The sequence below is a fragment of the Elgaria multicarinata genome, chromosome 6 (genome assembly GCF_023053635.1).
Source record: "Elgaria multicarinata webbii isolate HBS135686 ecotype San Diego chromosome 6, rElgMul1.1.pri, whole genome shotgun sequence".
Classification (NCBI taxonomy): Eukaryota; Metazoa; Chordata; class Lepidosauria; order Squamata; family Anguidae; genus Elgaria; species Elgaria multicarinata.
The window spans coordinates 73,516,080-73,532,188 of record NC_086176.1 but is presented as its reverse complement, the minus strand read 5'-3'; the positions used below and the strand labels follow the sequence as shown (position 1 = coordinate 73,532,188).

At 42.2% G+C, this 16,109-nt stretch overlaps 1 protein-coding gene across 1 annotated transcript in view; it reads right to left on the bottom strand.

Annotated features, from left to right (window-relative positions):
- PCSK1 (proprotein convertase subtilisin/kexin type 1) overlaps nt 1–13,462 on the bottom strand; it is a 42,223-nt gene extending 28,761 nt beyond the window's left edge. Inside the window, exons 1-6 of the mRNA XM_063129584.1 lie at nt 13,283–13,462; nt 8,203–8,307; nt 6,017–6,127; nt 3,067–3,213; nt 2,098–2,174; nt 693–781 (exon numbers count right to left, since the gene is read on the bottom strand). Coding sequence (XP_062985654.1) covers nt 693–781; nt 2,098–2,174; nt 3,067–3,213; nt 6,017–6,127; nt 8,203–8,307; nt 13,283–13,462 — 709 coding nt within the window. The remainder of the gene's footprint in view (nt 1–692; nt 782–2,097; nt 2,175–3,066; nt 3,214–6,016; nt 6,128–8,202; nt 8,308–13,282) is intronic.
- Nucleotides 13,463–16,109: the final 2,647 nt, after the last annotated feature.

The following is a 16,109-nucleotide window of genomic DNA, read 5'->3' as shown; positions in this document are numbered from 1 at the left end:
TGCCCCTCCCAGGCTGTGGAATGGCCTGCTGGGAGAGATTTGCCAACTTAACGGTCTTTCTGAATTTAAAAAAGCTATAAAGACTGATCTCTTCTGGCAGGCCTACCCAGTCGAATTTTAAAATGTTTGGCTGTTATTTTTATAGTGTATTAGTTTTATATATTTTATAATATTTTTATATTTGATGTTGTTCCCCGCCTCAATCCAAAGGGAAAGGCAGGTAAGAAATAAATACATCATCATCATCATCATACACGATTTTCCCCTGTGTGATGATACTCAAAAAAAAGTCCCTGGTAAGTTCATATTCTTTTTAAAGGTGGAAGTTGCCGCTATCACCTGCTGTGTGGAGCAGTGCCGTGGTTAAGACAGCCCCTGAATGGGCCACATGCACTTTTTACTTCCTGTGGGCTGAGAGAAAGTATCTAGGAACAAAAATGGGGTCAGGGAAGAGATGGTAGGCAAGTGTGCTCTCTCCTCCCCCTCCGCCACGTCTGATGGAGCTCTGTCTGGTTGTAATGTGTGATGGAGACAGAAGGTTTACTGTAACACCTTCTCTGATCCTACTCAAGTTGCTCAAATTAGCATTGCTTTGCTCAGTATCTCTCCAACAGTGACTCAAACATAGGTCTCTATATCCTGCATTGGGGGGAAGTATGACAACAAATCAAATTATTGTTTGGATTTCTTACCCCCAACTTTGGAATTGTATGCAACTCCCACTCCACATTTTAGGTTGTTCGCTTGCATGGCAATTTCTCCTGCACATCGTGTTCCGTGTCTGCAACAAAATCACCAGTCCCATACAGATCATCTACACATATTATTATTCAATTATTTATTTGAAGAGATCAAACTCAAATGGAGCAAACAGGGATTGGACTACGATGTTTACATAGCATATACTGATATTGTCATTCAATATAATGGTAAATCAAGTTTTATGAAATTATTCCAAGGACAACCCCTATTTCTCAAGAGAAAAATTAAACTGTTACTTTAAAGCAAAACTTGCAATGTAACTGATGTATAGTTATCAGGCTACCTAATAAGAAGGTAGCAGACTTTAAATGTACAGCTCATCCTTACTCCCTTTCACAGGGTAAATGGCAAAATATTTTCTATATGTTCTATGATTCCTCACCTTCTCTATTTAAAATTATAGTTCCCTTGTAAAAAGCTACCTTATTTAGTAGTACAGCTTTGTATGCAATTGAGCTGTTGAATGCTGCCAGTCTGAATACCATTTACATATTAATAAAGAGTAGATGTTATGCAGAGATGGTAGGTTTTTGTGATAATGCCATTTGAATCAGATGATAATGGTCTCCCATTGCCGATAACTGCTGCAACTAAGCAGCATGATCTATCTTCAAAAGCCTGGGAACATTTATCCCTTGAAAACCTTTCACTCTGATGATATTATTTCTGTTATAACAGCATCCACATAGTGAATTAAATATCATTTTGCCTGATAGGTGCTGGTGAACCTATGTGTAAGTTCCTTAGGGTGTCATTACAGACAGTGACAACTTAATTGGCTTGGAACAGCTACTTGTTTGGGACTTCACGCTTGAAACGAGCCAATTCTCTTCTCCTTTCACTGAGCTTCTCAAGCCACCAATGAAAACCCCAAATGCAGAATAAGCATCAACCTGGTTCACACATAATGACAATCCAGAGAACTGTTGAGTGTGGGCTGATGTTGAATTGTGGGTTGTCATTATGTACAATTCCTGCACAATGGTTTAACTATGGATTGTTAGCCATGGACAACCCAGAGTTCACAAGCCAACAACAAATTATGGGTTCTCTTCCTGGATTGTTCATGATTAACAACCCATAGTTAAACCATAATGCATGGTTCACAGGTAATAACCCACAATTCAACAACAACTATTCAACTCAGCCCATATTCAGCCCATATGTAGGATTGCTATTATATGCAAAGCAGGCCATTCTGTCCTACATCACTGGTAGGGCCACAGAAACCTCTGCTGGCACCCACCCGGCTCTCTAAACCTCATTTAATTTCTAAAGGGCTCATGTAGCCCACTCTAGCATTAAAGGAAGTAATAATAGCAATTAGTTACTCACTTGTTTTCATTTGTTGGATCATATCTAGGAAATGGATCATGATCATTGTCATTGAAATCATAACTTGCCTCAGGATCCTAAGGGCAAACAAAGTAAGGAAGAGAAAAGGATGGATAAAGAACTCTTTTGAAACCTGTCATAAAATTCCTGCAGCGATTCATAGAATCATAGAACAGTAGAGTTGGAAGAGGCCTCCAAGGCCATCGAGTCCAACCCCCTGCTCAGTGCAAGAATCCACCTTAAAGTATCCCTGAGAGATGGCTGTCCAGCTGCCTCTTGAATGACTCTAGTGTGGGAGAGCCCATGACCTCCCTAGGTAATTGGTTCCATTGTTGTACTGCTCTACTGCTCAATTGGTTCCAGTCGACCCTTTATGGATCAAGTCAAAGATCTATTTAGTTCAGAATTCTGTATTTATAGTGTCCAACCGGATGTCTCTGGGAAGATGGAGATGAGTGCAATAGCAGGACATAAGCTCAATAGCATCCTCCCACTCATGTTCCCCAGCTACTGCTATTCAGAGCCATACTTCCTCTGATACTGGAGGTAATATATAGGCATCATGACTACGCTTATCCTCCATAAATGTAGATGCATGTTACAATTAATGAGTTATCTAAATATTAGTGATTAGTCTTGCTTTTTTCCCTACCAAACTCCACTTTTCTAAAGTAAATAACACATTTAAAGAAATGCTCATCTTTTTTCTTTTCTTTTCTCTTTTGGTTATTTGTTGCATTTATATCCCCAGGAGCTTCCTCCGAAGACATCGTGTGATTATTCAATTCCTCACAATCAACCAATGAGAAAGATTAGGTTGACAGATAGCGACTTGAAGGCTCCCTAGTCAGCTGCATTGCTGAATAGGGATTGGAATCAGGTTTCCCACATTCAAGCTCTGAGAGTTGAATCTAGCCACTCCATTGTTAAATGAGGGCTGATGGATTGCTGCTCAAGTTTGAAACTCACATAGTTAAAATAAATGTCTGTGTGATTCCACTCCAAGCCATCATCAAGAACAGTTATGACAACCCCTTTGCCTGTAATCCCTTTTTGCCACACCGGAAGAACATGCAGATCCAGTTTGGGCAGAGACGGAGTCATTCTTGTGTCTTGCTAGGAAAAATAAAAGAGAATACATTTATATATTTAGGCAACAATTGTCAATGTACTTTGCACATTTCAAAAATCAAGCTGAGTGGACAATTTATCCTATATATAATGGCCACAATCTAATGGGAACTTCTTTTGCCCAAGTTCCATTGAATGAGTAAAACTTGGACAAGGTCACAGACTTGCAAATGCCCAACCTCTGTTGATCTTAATAACAGCTCCCCCACCTCCACCAAGAAAACCTACTTGTTTATGACAACTGGAGGTTGGTGAAAATTTTGTTCCTTTCTTTCTTTTTAAAATAATAACTTACCCAAACTCTCAAATATCTTCAAATATAGACAGAAACAACTGATTTTTATTTTTTTTAAAAAAATCAAAATCAAATGTGAGCTCCATCCATTCAGGCCCTGAGCTGCACAGCTCTTAAAAGCCTGGCTTTGAATTCCTGGTTATTCAACTATGTTAGTGGTGAATTAGGGTTCCCACCTTTCTCTCTCTCTCTCTCTTGCTGTCACTCTCTTTTTTTTCCTGACAGGCTCCTCATCTTCAACAGCTATATGGCAGGCAGGTACAACATAGCTTTATCCATGGGGGGAAATAGCTATACCTATTGAATTTGTGCAGTGCAGATGGGTGAGAATTTCATTTCTCACCCCTTATTCATTCATTTATTTCATTTCTATACTGTCCAATACTGCTCAATAGACAAATACTTATGGGTGGTTCACAAAAACTACAATCCAAAATCCACAGAGACATAATACAAAATCTTTAATAATCAAAATTTTTAAAACAGTTTAAAACACCTAAAACAACAACAATACTTCACCCACAACAAAATAACAGGACCCAGTAAAAACCCTCATCATATGCCATCAAATGCCTGAGAGCAGAGGAAATGCAGTCACTTATCCAAGGCAGCTCCTTGCATTTCCCAAAACAACAACTCCTGAAGGTCTGGAAACCCCACGGAATGGATTGTCATGCAACCTAGGGAAGGAGACTGCTCCTGGTAGGGGAATCATGAGTGGATGTTCTTTGCTTTCCAGTTGTCCAAGAGGTGCTTTGCATCTAACCCATTGCATATGTAATTGTTATTTACGTATGTTTCTAGAGAATGTTTAGTAATTGTAGGGGTTGAAATGTTATGCATTTTATTGTTTTAAACTGCAATTCCTAGCCAGATACGAAACTGCCTTAAACAAGAGTCAGACCATTGGTCCATCTATTCCAGTATGAATTTCACCAGCCATTCCCAGCCTGGTGCCCTCCAGATGTTCAGCAGGGGGACCTTTGTTATTAGCGTGAGATATGGCACCATGGGGTGCTGATGACAGGAGGAGTCGGCAGAACTCAACCCCCATCCTCTGCCTTTGTGTGAATGGAAGGGCCTTTCTGCTCATGCAAAGTGCTTCTGGATCCAACACAGTGAGCCTACTGGGGCTTTCTCCCATAGAAACATGCATTTTTATGTATTATATTTTGGCAGTTGCAGTCCAGAGAATTATTCTAAGCTACAGGTTTATTACTTGACAGTCAGTGAGGGGTCCCCACCCCATTTTTTGAACTTAAAGGGAGAGCAACCAATAATAAGGAAGAGGGCTTCAGAAACTCTTTTGACCCAAGGGCCAAATTCCATTTTGGAGATGCTCTCGGGGAGCTGCGTTCCAGCGGTGGGTGATGCTGAAGGCAAAAGGGGCGGGGCAATTTTGTTTTACAAAAAATACCGGTATATTTTAGCTGCAAGTTCTGACAGCCAATAACTAAACCTTAGGAGAGACATTCCAAGCTTTTAGCATAGCAAAAAGCTATGAAATCTCTTCATTGGCTTCCAATTCACTTCAGAATCCAATATAAACTTCTCCTGTTAACCTTCAAAGCTTTTCACGGTCTAGCTCCTTCCTATCTCTCCTCTCTCATCTCACACTATTGCCCCGCTCGTGCTCTTCGCTCCTCTGATGCCATGTTTCTCGCCTGCCCAAGGGCCTCTACTTCCCTTGCTCGGCTCCGTCCATTTTCTTCTGCTGCCCCTTACGCCTGGAACGCTCTTCCAGAACATTTGAGAACTACAAGTTCAATCGCAGCTTTTAAAGCTCAACTAAAAACTTTTCTTTTTCCTAAAGCTTTTAAAACTTGATGTTGTGCAGACTCTATACTGTTAGTTTTACCCTACCCTGTGCCTGCTTACCCTACCCTGTGCCTGTTTGCATTCTCTTCCCCTCCTTATTGTTTTACTATGATTTTATTAGATTGTAAGCCTATGCGGCAGAGTCTTGCTATTCACTGTTTTACTCTGTACAGCACCATGTACATTGATGGTGCTATATAAATAATAATAATAATAATAATAATAATAATAATAATAATAATAATAATAATAGCAAAAGTTCTGCTCAAAAGCAAGGAAACCAAGAAAAAAATGGGTTTTTGGGAAAAGGGGGTGTAGCTTTCCAGGGAACCCTGGAGTGCCAGATTGGGACTCCTGGAAGGCCAGATTTATTTATTTATTTATTTATTACATTTCTATACCGCCCAATAGCCGGAGCTCTCTGGGCGGTTCTCAAAAAAGATTTGGCCCCTAAGGCCGTAGTTCTGCACCCCTGGGATAGAACCCTGATAGCTGTAGGACAGTTTCTGTCTTGAAATCCGAAAATACTTTTCAAGAGTTCTTCCACAGTTAATTTTGTAACTTGGATGCTAAGGGCTGTATATCAAAAATTAAGGAACTCTTGGGTGACTGCAGTGTACTTTGTATGTGATTTCTTAGGACATGTAAGTTCTACATATAAATGCAAACTCTTACCAGATACCATTGTTGATTCCACATTGGATCATTGAAAAGTTTTTTTGCCGAGTCTCTGATCATTGAACGCTTACTTCGTTTCTTTTCATACTGCTGTTCTGCCCAAGACACCTGAAAGCATTTATCAATAGCAAGAAGCTTGGAATTTATTGTTTCTGTTATTGTGCACAACTCCTTATTTTTTTGCATTTGTTGCGCTTATATCCCACCCTTTCTCTCAGGACCTCGGAGGACCATTTCAGCCGCACATTTCTGTGAGGTAGGTTAGGCTGAGAGACCAGTTGCGTTGCTCTCCACAATTAACTACTACATGTGGAAATGAGGGAAGCAGGGATGTCCGCGCCCTGACATCTTGCATGGCACTTGCTCCACCCAACCAGATGGCCATGAAAAGCAATATGGTCATGGTCAAGAGTATGGTCCCACTGTCTTCTTTTCTACGCAGAGAAGCTATCTATAGAGAACAATGGAATAGGGCTACAGCTATGATCTCCAACCTGGTGTTCTCCAGATGTTTTCAATTACAACTTCCATCAACTCCAGCCAGCATAGTCATGACAGATGGCAGTTGTAGTCCAAAACACCTGGAGAGCACTAGGTTGGGGACGTTTGGGCTACAGTATGACTCAGAGAATTTAACTACTGGCTTTTGCCTTCCCACCCACCCCTTGTTAGTGGTATACACAAATTATTTTACTTGTTCTTGTAAGCCAGCCATTAATTGCACATGGAAAATTCCTTATTCTAAAGAACAGGACGCACTCATATATGTAAAAACATTTTACGTATGTTTCCTTCAGTCCTTGAGCTACAATTTAGCATTTATCTGCATGAGCTTTAAAACATCTCTAGCCATGAGTTTGAGAGCTGCACACTATACCAGCAGTAATGTTATTCACAATCCATATGTTCTTCCACATGGCACCGTAATTGCATCTGATTGCAAAGTATTTGTATTATGAAAACTGTTACTATTAGGTCATAACCAATAATAAAATAAGCACATTGATGACAGGGTGATTATATTCCAATTCATTTAGCATGTCTGTTTATAGATGTATCTACAGCATCCTGTTTGCTGACATAGTTTTAATTAGGTTGCTACTTTTGTGTGTGTCTTGCTGCAGGGTTATTCATTACTTGGAACTTAAGTTCAGTTCTTATTACTCAACATTCAATCCTTAGGTTTTTTTAAGGTGACTGTCATCATTGAAACCTGCCTGAAAGACAACTCCTCTGACCCAGGGTGCCTCTACGTTAAGGAAAAATTCCAAACAAAACAAATGACCACTAGTAGTGCATCCAGTTTATAAATTTGTATAGATATTTTTTTTAAAAAAAAAAATCTAACTTTTTTTAAATTTAAAATTTTATAGCTTTATTTTCTTAAAACATATACATAGATAAACAGATTTTAAAATTGTGAAATGCTTTGGTATAAAACACCAGCTTCAGCCGCAAACAACAGTATGCTAGAATACCACTTAAAAGCTGAGCCATGATAAAAATGGAGGAGGAGAATGATGTACAACCACTTGAGATTCTTGAAGAAAGGTGGAATATAAATCTAATAAACAGAGAGAGGTTTTCTAAATGAAGCTGTTAATCTGCTGTTAATCTGTTATATCCACTTTCAGTTTTGGGGTAGAATTGAGATCTGAGTACTACACAAGCAGCATTTCCTTTCCTGCTTTTCTGCTATTTAGCCTCTAAGTGGCACTGTGGTATTGTGGAAGAATGCACACAGACAAGAGGAAATTGCACATTCTTTCACTTTCACAATTAAAAACTTCATTTCCCCTTCTCTAAACCCCTCTGCTGAAAGTGTTCATTAGATGCAGAAGTAAAACTGGAGGGTCATGACATCATTTAAAGAACCCATAAACAACCATGAGCAGGGAATGATGAACACACAATAAATGCCTCATGTAGAAAAGCCTAGGGAAGGGGGAGGGAGAAAGAGAAAGAGAGAAAGCTAGACTGAAAATACTATCCCTGAAACATAAATGTTTAATATGTTGGACGACTGTATCGCATCAGTTACCAACATTTGGGTTTAGCCTTTAGCAAGCTGGCAGGCAGTGCATTTTTACTCAGAGGCAAATCCTTCTGTATTCAGTGGGGCTTTCTCCATTATAAGTGTGTTTTGGATTGCAGCCTTTGAGAATTGTAAATGTAATACTTACACGCTGATCATCTGAGAGCCTTTTAGTAATGTGAGTTGCACTTCGTCGAGACCTTGTAGGATGGCTCTTATGTCTAAATAGATAATGATTTTGAAGTGATCCAATCTGTAAGACAGAGGATGATTTCTAAGATATTTTTCTATAGTGAGCAACAGTCAACAACAACTGACAATCATAATTTCCCTGAATTGCCATAAATTTAAGGGCATTAGATATCGCCTGATGAAATGTTTATTCAAAACAGAGGCATAGAGATTGTGACACCAAAATTATACCCACCATATTTCCAGACTGCTTGTGGTCTTGATATTAAAAATGAAACTAATTGCTACCAGGGGCATTGGTGGGCATTTAAAAATGTCCATTGGACATAAATCCGATGGACATTTGCACATCCTACTTTATCTATCTATTTACAAATTTAGAAATCATTACTGGGATTTAGTTACATTTCACCAAAGGCAAAGGCAGCCAATTAATTTCTCACTCCAAACAAAATACATTATTAAATAAATCCCACCCCCAGGTCACCCCAATTCAGTAGTTCTTCTACAGTTACAATTTATCCTTAATGGTCGTAAGCATGTATGAAAACACTGTACACAAAAAAGTGGGCAGCAGGTTTTTTTTTCATGAGTCTTCTCTCTCACTGGGCCATTTCACATGTCACAATAAGCCACCATGGGTTAATTCACTTGTACGGTTCTGAGAAGTATACTGGCCCCCATTTTGAATATGCAAGCTGTGGAGGAGGCATGCCGTGACTTGTTGTATTGTGTGAACCCAGGCATTTTGGGCTATCTGAGTGTTAAACAACCTTTGGATGACTCTAGAACAATGCAGGTTCCATGATGCAATAAGCTGCAGCAGCATCCCCTTCTCCTGTGGCTTGGATAGTAAAGATGGTGGCTAGTGCACATCTTGGAGTCCTACAGGTGAATTAAACCACAGTGGCTTACCGTGGCATGAAAACAAGGTCTCTCTCTCTCTCTCTCTCTCTCTCTCACACACACACACACACACACACTCACACTCACACTCACACACCCTAAAAATGGCAACTTTCCCACCAAAATGGAGCTTCAAGTATTTGACAAAACATTAATCCAAAAGCAAAAGAAAGGCAAATCAGAGGAGTTGCCTGCAATTCATTTCCCAGATGCTGCTGCAAAATTTAATCAAACCCCCTTCTATAAATTATCCCATGTATCAAGCATTACGGTCCTCAGAAAAGAAAATCAGAATAAATTTAACTGGTGAATGATTCTATTTGGGGGTTTCAAAAACTTGGTGGCTGATGGCAAGGGTAATGGTTGGAGAGTGGAGCAGAGGAGGTAGTTGAAAAGGGGCAAGGATGAAGATTAGGAAGGACAGTAGAGGGGAGGCTTGGATGGGTGTTTGAAGTAAAGAAGGGGCAGGGAGATTTGGGGCTGGAGATTACATGAAGGGGAAGGATGGAGGAAGGTCTGGTCAGTGTGACGGAGACAGTGGGAGCCTGGAAACAGAAAGTAGACAAGGAAGCAGAGTGGGTGGGTGGGTTGAAGGGTGGCCTTTCCCTGCAACTTCTTTGACTGGGTTCGCATGATCATCACAGCTTAAATAAACCACTTTGGGTTGTAGTGCTTGCCATCTGCCATTTTGAATATTCAGTCCACAGCAAGTGGTCACCACAGCTTATCATGCCATGTGAACCCAGTGAGAGCAGCTTACTAGCTCTGTCTGGAGAAGCTGGGAATTAAACATGGGACTATCCACATTCAAAACATGTGATCTATCACTGAGCTATAGCTTCTCCCCTAACACAACCAGAAGCTCACTGGTTATAATCCTTTGACCATAACGGATATGCATGTGGGGCAGCTACAGAAAAAAAGAGGCATCCATACTTGATTGGAACCTAATCAAAAGTCTGAAGGGCTTCCACATTGGCAATGAATGGAAACCATGGTGCCAAGTGTGTATATATTTAATTAGGATTCCTTGCTTGCTGCATTTGCTGATTAAATTTGTACATAATCATATTCTCCTAAATTTTACCAATTCACTGCTGTTTAGAAGGTTGCTTTGGAGACAACCAGTTACATGACTTTGCCACTATATACAATCACTTAAGAAGAAGAAGGTCTTCATACAGGAATCCAAGATCATTAGGTTCAAAATTAGAATGTTTGCAAAGGCCCTGCACTGCTTGAATTGAAATGCAATTAGGGAATAGCGACTTCAGTGTATTAATGGTCCTTTGTTTTTAAAATGAGAGGTGCTAAAAGGGCTCTCATTTTAAAAACAAAGCCACACTTTCCAAACTGGGAAATTTGCCTTCCAAAATCCAAATCCAGCTATGCATGGTGGATAAAAGGGTAGTTTATTACTTCACAAGTTTGGATTTGAAATCAGGGAGGCTGCCTTCATGGCACTGAGTTGGCACTCTGCCGCCAAACCCCGGGTTATTGCTGATGCGGGGTGGCAGCAAATAATCTCCACTGGGGGAGGCAGCATGGGCTTTCTGGCAGCCATTAGGCCCACCAAACCTGCCCCTCCCCCTCCTGTGGCTTCTGATGACCAATGGGAGGTCCCCAACTTTTCTGTTGCGGATCTTCAGCTCCTTGTTCTTGGGTGGTTCTGAATTGGTAGCTGTGTCATATAACCAACACAGCATGGATTTGGAGCCACCCCAGGGCATATTAAGTGGGGTGGGATTGCAGTGCCTAGGAATGAGTTCGTTTTCTATATCAGAAACGTGACTGTAGAGATGTATCTACAAACATGTATAGTGGATCATCCTCAAATAGGTTGACCTATGCAAGTTAAGGAAGGGGGAATTTAGAGTGTCATCACATGTGGGAAAATCGTGTTTCCTTACCATTGCTTTTCTACCCATGCTTTTGTCCCACATTACTTCCTCTTCTCTAGCAGTTCATTTTGAAAGAGGAAGTAAACAATGTGCATGTAGCCATTCAGTGGGCCATTTTGATCACGCTGTTTCTCCTGCACACGGCAAGAGATGGCAGCAAGTTCTGTCTCAAAAGTAATTCAGATTTACCGGTGTCCTTTTTTGTCGCATGATGAAGACTAGAAGGGGCAGGAGGCATACAGGATACAGACAACATCACAAACAGGACCCATGAAAATCTGTGAGTGTCCAGTAACAAGCATGCAATAAAACACTTATCTGATAACGGCCTTAATGAGCTGCCTATCTCTGGCAACCCCTTTGTAACAATCCACCAGCACACTGTATCAGTCAATCAGTTTGTATGGGTATAGTTGAGTGGTACAAAAGGCTACAGGATGGCATATAGGTTAGCATGGTATCTAGGCCTGGATCCATATTGCCTCTCATTGTTCATCTTTACACTACATAGAGAGATCAGTGCTTCTGCTCTGCTTCATATGGTGATCTGGATTGTTGCTGATGTAATTTTGTCACACACACAACTGTGCAATATACTGGGTCAGGCTCATCTTGTTGGTACTGTGACATAGAGCACAGCAATGTATCAGATCCTACACAGTTATTATTAGCCCGCCCAGCAGTTCATTAAAACTGACCATTAGTCACCAGTTAATTGTGTGCTGATGTAATGTGTGTGTGTGTATAAATATATAAAATTACTTTCAGCACTGACAATACAGCTTGTTTAAGGTAGTGGCAAATGAAGTTAATAAAAGAGAGAGAGGATGTTAGACATTGATCTGCCCTCTTCTTATTCTCAGCAACTCCTATTTGTCTTTTGGCTAGTACAGATATATTTGGCTCTTTCTTCAGAAACCAAACCAGAAGAGTATGGTTTCAGCATTGTGGAAGGGAATAGCTGGAGTACAGAATCCAGATAGCAGGCTCCTTCTACAAGAAAACAGAATCAGCCTGGTGCTCTTACGTAAATGAAGTTACTCATCCCTGACAACAGTGACGTCATAGCATGCCGAAATTGGAGTGGGGGGAGATCACATGGGGTAAACTCCCCATAAAGAAGAAGAATGAAGTGTGGGCTATGTGATTTCTCTTTCCCAATCCACGTGGCATCGTCACTAAAACACAGAGGCACAAAAAGCTCCCTAAGAGCAGAGCCAAATGTGTCCATTCCTCTTGGCTGGTGCAACTTTATTGATTTGTTCTTCAAAAAATAAGGAGAGAGATGCTGGAGCTGATATTTGCCTGAAAGCTAGAGCCAATGATTGGTGGGTTCTTCCTGCATAATCCCAGACATCTGTGGCTACTCTGTAGTATGCCCAGAAGCACTCTTCTCCCGATTGTTACTTCACATATCCCAAAGCTGAGCCACTGGCAACAGAAAGAGGGACTGAAGGGGAGACCTGACTAGAGGTATTCCGTGCTCTGCAATGGCACCTGGGGAGCTGTGGGAGTTAAGGGAAAGCAATGTCGAATTCCCCATGGGGGCTTCCTTGTCGTAGGTATCTCTCTCTCTCTGTGTGTGTCTCTCTCTGTGTGTCTGTGTTCTCTGCATTGTAATTTCTGACATCTGCTGCTAATTCCACTCCACTCCACTGCATATGGTATTATTGCCTCCGAGAGAGCAGCCGATTGCACAGTTCAATGGAGTGTGCAACCCTCTAGCCCTTGGCATGGAGTCATTCTTCAGCTCTAACGCTGCCATGTTAAAGGGGGGCGGGTGAGAGGGAGGATGGAAATCACGCAAAAGCAATTCTGTGAAAAGATGATGTGGCAGGAGAGAACTTGGAAACTCTTAGGAATTCCCCTTCCCCCTCACGCCGCCCCAAAGACTGTGTTTACCTTCAGGGGGGGACAACTCGCAATCCTGAGCTAGGAACCCTTTAAAAACCACACATACCCTCCATATACACACACAACGCAAGAGAAAGCATCGCTTAAGAGAGAAAAGAACACCCGACGTGTGTGTAGATCTGTCCCAGCAACAGAGCCATGGGCACACAGCGGCTAACTAGAATCCCTTGTCAATTACATCTCTTGTCAGTTACAAAGGGAGGGATCGATCACCGCATCCCACCCGAGAAATCGGGAGAAATAAACTTGTCTGATTTCAACAAGGAGAAGAGAGGCACGGCGGGGGGGGGGGGGGAGATCAGAGGCGCCTCTTACCTGCCCCAGCAACTCATACTCCAGTTCATCTGCTATTGCCTTTGCTGCTTCCGGACCTCCCGGGATCTCTGCTGCCCATTCATTGACAAACTGCCTTTCTGCCTTGGCTAGGAGGGCTACACTCCAGGCACAAAACAGAGCCACAGCAACGCGTCGCCCTGCCCAGCATCTCCTTTCCATGACAGCCGGAGGTAGGAAGAAATAATAGAGGACGAGGAGGAAATAATAATAATAATAATAATAATAATAATAATAATAATAATAATAATAATAATAATAATATCCAACAGCTAGAAAAATCAGGGTTTGTCTGTCCTCTTAAAAGGAGCGGAAGGCTGTTTCCCCTCTTGTTGCTACGCGATGAGGCAAAGAAAAACGAGCAGTCAATTCACAAGAAAGTGCCTTGCTGCGATCACAGGTCTCCCCTCTCTGTCTGGCTCATGCTTGAACAGGAAGACTCAAACCCGCCACAGCTAGAATGGTAATGAATGTTTACACGTCAAAACGACGAAAGCCACCCCTGACGTCAAATCTCCCGGACTCGGATCTAGATGGTTGTTCCCAAGGGAGAGGAGGAGGTGCTTGCTGATACAGGCGGAGGGCTGTGGGCTTCGCATGAAAAAGGAAAGGATATTCTAATACAGAAGAGGAAGGGAAAATTCCCCAGTGAGAGCTAGGAGCTGTCCATGGTGGAGAAGCTCCCATCCGTCTCACTCTCGGCCCTTTTCCACCGCCTGTGTAAACACACACAGACCGCCCACAGCTGGCTTCCCTACAGATAGGCGGCAGCAGCAGCAGCAGCAGCAACAACAACAGATGATGAAAGTTGTCCGCAAATGGATTGAGATTTCAATCAACAAATTGTGACCCCCACTTTGTTGGGGGAAGTTCTGAGGCTCATCCCAAAGCATCGATAAAGATCTTAGAGATTCTGGTAGGCAAAAAATTATATATATATATATATATATATATATATATATATATATATATATATATATATATATAGCAGGTGGATGACCTGGCTGTAAGTAAGTACCCCCTATCTCTCTCCTGTAATACCTAACAAACTGATGGGGATCATTCCCTTGCCTGGAGTTGGGAGGGGCTGCCTCTCAAAAGGAGTTATGAGCACACCCCCACCCCTCCGCCCCACTCGCCCCCTGCACAACTTGCAGAGGCAGTTTTACAGCTTGCATTGTGAAGATGCAGTTGAAGATACTGTCAGTTATCCAGGAAGATTGCTCTCAGTGCAATTTCCAGGACGCACATGTACAGAAAGATTCTCCACAGATGGGGAATGAAGGGGGTGTAGCCAGACACAATGGATGATTGCATTCTCTGCACTGGGGCGAGGTGGAGGGTGGGGAGGGGGAGGGCAATGGAACAAATACCCATCCAGTCACAGTCGCAAGTTCCACCCTCCATCTCTGCTCCTGTGTTGAATCACACAGAATTGTTCTGGGCTAGAAACTTGTTGGTAAACAACAGCAAGAACAGGGCCTCTCCATCTTGTGATTTGTAAAGGGAGGTTGGAGTTAGGAGGAATGTTATGTTCTGGCAGCCTTGAATTTAAAGCCAAGTGTTTCTGGTTTTATTCCTCCTGATCTCCTTGCCAGTTAAGCCCCAGACTCCTAGGAGTCAGAGTTGGCTTTAGGAATATGATTGCCTTGGCATTGCCACCATCTTTCCAGCTGTTCCTCCCAATTTCCATCCTCTTCCTCTAGCCAAACTCTAGCCAATACCAGTATGACTACCTGTTCCCAGTTCAGGCTTTGCACATCAGTATTCATGATTTTAATGTTTCTAATTTTCCCCAACAGTAAGACAGGGATGGAGAATATGCAGCCTCTCCAGGTATGATTGGACTGCAATTCCCATTATCATCACCATTGTCTATGCTGGCTAGAAGTGGTGGGAGTTGTAGTCCAACAACATCTGAAGAGCCACATAACCCCCCCTTTCCTAGATGCCATATGGACCTTACAAAATTTTTACTCTTCAGTGCTGCATATGGTGAGCCCAAGCTATGGCTTGGAGGGGCCATAAAGCACGTGCTTTGCATTCAAAGGATCCCAGGTTCAATCCCAGGCATCTCCAGATAGGATTGGAAAAACCACTGCCTGAACCCCTGGAGACCTACTGCTAATGAGTGTTGACAATAGTGGGCTAGATGGACCAATGATCTGACTCCTTAGAAGACAGCTGTGAAGGACATGGGGCCTTGCTGGCTTGCGGGCTGTACTGGCTCTTTAATTGTACTGGCTCTTTAATTGTATTATTCTTTCTGTTCTGTATCTGTTCTGGTATGTGTTGTGTAGCTATGATGGTATGTTAAGTGGGGGTGGGAGTGTGGAACTCTGGGCGCCGAGACTCCAAGGTCAGATTGGGCCTCTCACCTGCAGGTTATCTCCCTGGTTGTTAGGATAATTGGGTTTAGTTGTGAGAGAGAGGGTGAAGCCCTCCCTAGGAGGGGAGGGTTGTTAGGAGCCAGGCAGAGCTGGGGGTTGGTTCAGAGAGGTCATGGGGCCCTAAATTCCAAAAGGGGATAAAAAGGGTATCCTGTTTGGGATGAGCATCTTCTGTTCTGGTTTTGGAGGAAGAACACCCAAGTCAGCATGGGATGGCTGCTTGGAGTAAGCTAGGGTCTTTTGTTGATTTTAAATGTTTGGATTTCCTGAGACAAGGCTTTTATGGCTGGGGGTGGGTTGTGTGTTTGAAGGTTTTAGATGGAGCCTTGGCTTCTAGTACATTATCCTTTTGTGGTCTCTCCTTTGATTCCCCTCCCTTCCCATCCTCTTCTTCCCCTTTTCCCCATTTGCTGCTACCT